Genomic DNA, 6,163 nt, shown 5'->3' with positions numbered 1-6,163 from the left:
TGGTATGTATTGACCAGGGTTAGGGTTGGTGCGTAATGACCAAGGGTTAGGGTCAGGGGTCAAGGCGGCCAGCAGCGAGTACCTCCGTGATCTCCCCACCATGATGATGTTGACACATCGGTGGAGTTTCATCTGTTTCAGGCCGTCCATCAGCTGACCAATTATCTTATCAATCTCCTTCAGAGGGTTGTTCAGTTGCAGCACAGAATGTTAATTGGTCAATATTCACACAGCAATCACAACGATCAGGGATATCATAGAAGCATTGATCCTTTGCACAGATCATCAAAATACCCTTATCATTATTAGACATTGAACATAACACAATCAGCAGCAGTAAAATAACAATGTGGAGGCTATATACAGGGTGTTACGGCACAGAGTCAATGTGAGGGCCAGATAGATGTTAAGGCAAATTCTAGGTCAATATGGAGGTATACAGGGTGTTACGGTACAGAGTCAATGTGGAGGCTATATACAGGGTGTTACGGTACAGAGTCAATGTGGAGGCTATATACAGGGTGTTACGGTACAGAGTCAATATGGAGGCTTATATACAGGGTGTTGCGGTACAGAGTCAATGTGGAGGCTATATACAGGGTGTTACGGGGTACTGAGTCAATGTGGAGGCTATATACAGGGTGTTACGGCACTGAGTCAATGTGGGAGGCTATATACAGGGTGTTACGGTAATGAGTCACTGTGGAGGAAGAGGATACAGGGTGTTACGGTAATGGAGTCAATGAGGCGAGGCACAGTAGTGTTACGGTACTGAGTCAATGTGGAGGCGAGATACAGGGTGTTACGGCACTGAGTCACCGTGGAGGCTATATACAGGGTGTTACGGTACTGAGTCAATGTGGAGGGCTATATACAGGGTGTTACGGTACTGAGTCAATGTGGGAGGCGCATATATACAGGGTGTTACGGCACTGAGTCAATGTGGAGGCTATATAACAGGGTGTTACGGTACATGAGTCAAATGATGGAGGCCAAAGGTTGCAGGGTGTTACGGCACATGAGTCAATGTGAGAGCTACGAGACAGGGTTACATGGCACAGAGTCAATGTGGAGGCTAGTATACAGGGTGTTGCGGCACCTGAGTCAATGAGGAGCTATATACAGGGTGTCACGGCACTGAGTCACTGATGCAGGCTATATACAGGGTGTTACGGCACAGAGTCAATGTGGAGGCTATATACAGGAAGATGTGTACGGTACAGAGTCAATGTGGAGGCTATATACAGGGTGTTACGGTACTGAGTCAATGTGGGCTATATACAGGGTGTTACGGTACTGAGTCAATGTGGAGGCTATATACAGGGTGTTATGTTACAGAGTCAATATGGAGGCTATATACAGAGGGTGTTCTGATGCAGAGTCAGTGGAGGCTATATACAGGGTGTTACGGTAAAGAGTCAATATGGAGGCTATATACAGGGTGTTATGTTACAGAGTCAATGTGGAGGCTATATACAGGGTGTTACGGTACTGAGTCAATGTGGAGGCTATATACAGGGTGTTACGGCACAGAGTCAATGTGGAGGCTATACAGGGTGTTACGGTAACCGGAGTCAAATGGAGGCCATATACAGGGCATACGTACTGAGTCAATGTGGAGGCTATATACAGGGTGTTCGGCAACAGAGTCAATGTGGAGGCTATGGCACAAAGTGTTCGGCACTGAGTCAATGTGGAAGGCTATATACAGGGGTGTACAGGTACATGAGTCAATGGGAGGCTATATACACAGAGGTATTACAGGGCACTGATACAGAGTCAATGTGGAGGCTATATACAGGGTGTTACAGGCCTGAGTCAATGTGGAGGCCATATACAAGGTTTACGGCACAGAGTCAATGTGGGAGCTGATATACAGGTCAATGTAGAGTCAATATGGAGGCTATACAGGGTGTTACGGCAACCGAGTCAATGTGGAGGCTATATACAGGGTGTTACGGTAACTGAGTCAATGTGGGAGGCTATATGTACAGGGGGTTACTGGTACTAGAGTCATCGTGGAGGCTATATACAGGGTGTTACGGTACTGAGTCAATGTGGAGCTATATACAGGGTGTTACCGGTACAAGTCAATGTGGAGGCTATATACAGGGTGTTACGGCACTGAGTCAATGTGGAGGCTATATACAGGGTGTTACCGGTGAGTCAATGTGGAGGCTATATACAGGGTGTTACGGTACTGAGTCAATGTGGAGGCTATATACAGGGTGTTACGGCACTGAGTCAATGTGGAGGCTATATACAGGTGTTACGGTACAGAGTCAATGTGGAGGCTATATATCAGAGGTGTTACGGTACAGGAGTCAATGTGGAGGCTATATATACAGGGTGTTACGGCAAGAGAGTCAATGTGGAGGCTATATACAGGGTGTTACGGTACAGAGTCAATGTGGAGGCTATATACAGGGTGTTATGTTACTGAGTCAATATGGAGGCTATATACAGGGTGTTACGGTACAGAGTCAATGTGGAGGCTATATACAGGGTGTTACGGTACAGAGTCAATATGGAGGCTATATACAGGGTGTTACGGTACAGAGTCAATGTGGAGGCTATATACAGGATGTTAAGGTACCGAGTCAATATGGAGGCTATATACAGGGTGTTACGGTACAGAGTCAATGTGGAGGCTATATACATGGTGTTACGGTACAGAGTCAATGTGGAGGCTATATACAGGGTGTTACGGTACAGAGTCAATATGGAGGCTATATACAGGGTGTTACGGTACAGAGTCAATGTGGAGGCTATATACAGGGTGTTACGGTACTGAGTCAATGTGGGAGGCTATATACAGGGTGTTACGGTACAGAGTCAATGTGGAGGCTATATCAATGTGAGGCAGGATGTTAAGGTACCGAGTCAATATGGAGGCTATATACAGGGTGTTACGGTACAGAGTCAATGTGGAGGCTATATACATGGTGTTACGGTACAGAGTCAATGTGGAGGCTATATACAGGGTGTTACGGTACAGAGTCAATATGGAGGCTATATACAGGTGTTACGGTACAGAGTCAATGTGGAGCTATATACAGGGTGTTACGGTACAGAGTCAATGTGGAGGCTATATACAGGGTGTTACGGTACAGAGTCAATGTGGAGGCTATATACAGGGTGTTACGGTACAGAGTCAATATGGAGGCTATATACAGGGTGTTACGGCAGAGTCAATGTGGAGGCTATATACAGGGTGTTACGGTACAGAGTCAATGTGGAGGCTATATACAGGGTGTTACGGTACAGAGTCAATGTGGAGGCTATATACAGGGTGTTAGGTACTGAGTCAATATGGAGGCTATATGCAGGATGTTAAGGTACCGAGTCAATGTGCGGTGCCCACTGCTACTGTTGAATGATTTGTTACTTTTATTTCTCTATTTTTTACTTATTAACACTTATTTTTCTAAAACTTCTTAATAAAGCATTGTTGGTTAAGGCCTTGTCAGTAAACATTTCACTGTAAGGTATGTTGTATTCGGCGCATTTGACAAATACAAAATCTCTAGAAAATGGTTAATCAATTCCACACTGTACAAGTCATGCATGTACATGCCTGGGTTTGGGGCCTTGCTATGGCTGGACAGTTGGAAACAGAAGGCCAGTGTTTATGCTACAGTGTTGTAGATTGTTCTGTATGTAACTAGCTCCATCTGGCATGAGTGCTGCTGTCGTGAGTGCTGCTTAACACATACTCAGGTCCCGGTAGTCTGAACCACAACCGTCTCTCTCCTCAGACTCTGCCCTAGCCCCAGCCCTAGACCCAGCCCGCCCTCCGGCCTCCAGCCCCAGCCTCAGCCTCCAGCCTCCAACCTCCAGCCCCAGCCTCATTCCTAGCCCCCACCTCCAGCCCCAGCCTTAGACCCAGCCTCAGCCTCCAGCCCCCAGCCCCAGCCTCCAGCCCCAGCCCAGCCCCCAGCCTCCAGCCTCAGCCCCCAGCTCACCTCAGTGCTCATGGGCCCCAGCTTGTGGCCAAACGTGTCCGGTTGCTCGGAGTGCATGGCGTAAACATACGGCCTGAAACAACACAGGTGGAAGGGAATCTTAGGTTGGCCATGTGTATCCTACCACCCCCAGGTCTCAAATACAGGGCTAGGATATGGGAGCAAAGTTACTTACTCAAGTCAGATGGAGATTGCTGCTAAACATAGAGCGGCCATCTTGGATGCATGTAGAGGATGGGGTTTCACTGCTGGTATATCACTGCAGATAGTAACAGCCTAAAGAGAGGATGAAAGAAGCTGACTTTACCTCTCTCCGTCTGGCAGATGAAGCCATTGTAGCATGGTCAGGACTCTCCTCTCCAGCAGGATGGACCTGGAAAGACACATCAGATGAGTTCATTATATGGAGAGACAAAATGGAGTTCACAAAAAATGTATGGGGTGCTGTGTCACAGGCAGTGGGCTATGTCTGGTGCTCTATGTCTGAGGTGCATCAGTGTCTGGGAGAGCTGTGTCTGGGGTGCTGTGTGTCTGGGAGTGCTGTGTCTGGGAGGCTGTGTCTGGGAGGCTGTGTCTGGGGTGCTGTGTCTGGGGTGCTGTGTCTGGGGTGCTGTGTCTGGGAGTGCTTGTGTCTGGGGTGCTGTGTCTGGGAGGCTGTGTATCAATGTTGTACTGTGTATTACAACACCACATTTGATCCTTTCTGTTTGCATCCAGGAAAGCTGCCAGATTAGAACCACTAAAGACATTATAACAGGCCTATATAGTCCTGGGATACACCAGATTATAACCATTAAAGACATTATAACAGACCTATATAGTCCTGGGATACACCAGATTATAACCATTAAAGACATTATAACAGACCTATATAGTCCTGGGATACACCAGATTAGAACCACTAAAGACATTATAACATACCTATATAGTCCTGGGGTACACCAGATTATAACCATTAAAGACATAACAGACCTATATAGTCCTGGGGTACACCAGATTAGAACCACTAAAGACATAACAGACCTATATAGTCCTGGGGTACACCAGATTAGAACCACTAAAGACATTAAAACAGACCTATATAGTCCTGGGATACACCAGATTAGAACCACTAAAGACATTATAACATACCTATATAGTCCTGGGGTACACCAGATTATAACCATTAAAGACATAACAGACCTATAAAGTCATGCACCAGATTAGAACCACTAAAGACATTAAAACAGACCTATATAGTCCTGGGATACACCAGATTAGAACCACTACAGACATAACAGACCTATATAGTCCTGGGGTACACCAGATTAGAACCACTAAAGACATAACAGGCCTATATAGTCCTGGGGTACACCAGATTAGAACCACTAAAGACATATAGTCCTGGGGTACACCAGATTAGAACCACTAAAGACATATAGTCCTGGGGTACACCAGATTAGAACCACTAAAGACATAACAGGCCTATATAGTCCTGGGGTACACCAGATTAGAACCACTAAAGACATTATAACAGACCTATATAGTCCTGGGGTACACCAGATTAGAACCACTAAAGACATAACAGGCCTATATAGTCCTGGGGTACACCAGATTAGAACCACTAAAGACATATAGTCCTGGGGTACACCAGATTAGAACCACTAAAGACATATAGTCCTGGGGTACACCAGATTAGAACCACTAAAGACATTATAACAGGCCTATATAGTCCTGGGGTACACCAGATTAGAACCACTAAAGACATAACAGACCAATATAGTCCTGGGGTACACCAGATTAGAACCACTAAAGACATAACAGGCCTATATAGTCCTAGAATATACCAGATTAGAACCACTAAATACATTATAACAGGCCTATATAGTCCTAGAATACACCAGATTATAACCACTAAAGACATAACAGGCCTATATAGTCCTGGGGTACACCAGATTAGAACCACTAAAGACATATAGTCCTGGGGTACACCAGATTAGAACCACTAAAGACATATAGTCCTGGGGTACACCAGAATAGAACCACTAAAGACATTATAACAGGCCTATATAGTCCTGGGGTACACCAGAATAGAACCACTAAAGACATAACAGGCCTATATAGTCCTGGGGTACACCAGATTAGAACCACTACAGACATAACAGACCTATATAGTCCTGGGGTACACCAGATTAGAACCACTAAAGACATATAGTCCT

General features: G+C 45.7%; 1 protein-coding gene across 1 annotated transcript in view; it reads right to left on the bottom strand.

Annotated features, from left to right (window-relative positions):
* Positions 1–3,854: 3,854 nt before the first annotated feature.
* LOC135570056 (ectonucleotide pyrophosphatase/phosphodiesterase family member 2-like) overlaps positions 3,855–6,163 on the bottom strand; it is a 63,284-nt gene continuing 60,975 nt past the window's right edge. Inside the window, exons 24-25 of the mRNA XM_065016121.1 lie at positions 4,273–4,338; positions 3,855–4,038 (exon numbers count right to left, since the gene is read on the bottom strand). Of these exons, the coding sequence (XP_064872193.1) occupies positions 3,855–4,038; positions 4,273–4,338 (250 nt within the window). The remainder of the gene's footprint in view (positions 4,039–4,272; positions 4,339–6,163) is intronic.

The sequence above is a fragment of the Oncorhynchus nerka genome, unplaced genomic scaffold (assembly GCF_034236695.1).
Source record: "Oncorhynchus nerka isolate Pitt River unplaced genomic scaffold, Oner_Uvic_2.0 unplaced_scaffold_1142, whole genome shotgun sequence".
Lineage (NCBI taxonomy): Eukaryota > Metazoa > Chordata > Actinopteri > Salmoniformes > Salmonidae > Oncorhynchus > Oncorhynchus nerka.
The sequence above is the reverse complement of the archived record's forward strand: the minus strand, read 5'-3'. Positions and strand labels throughout refer to the sequence as shown.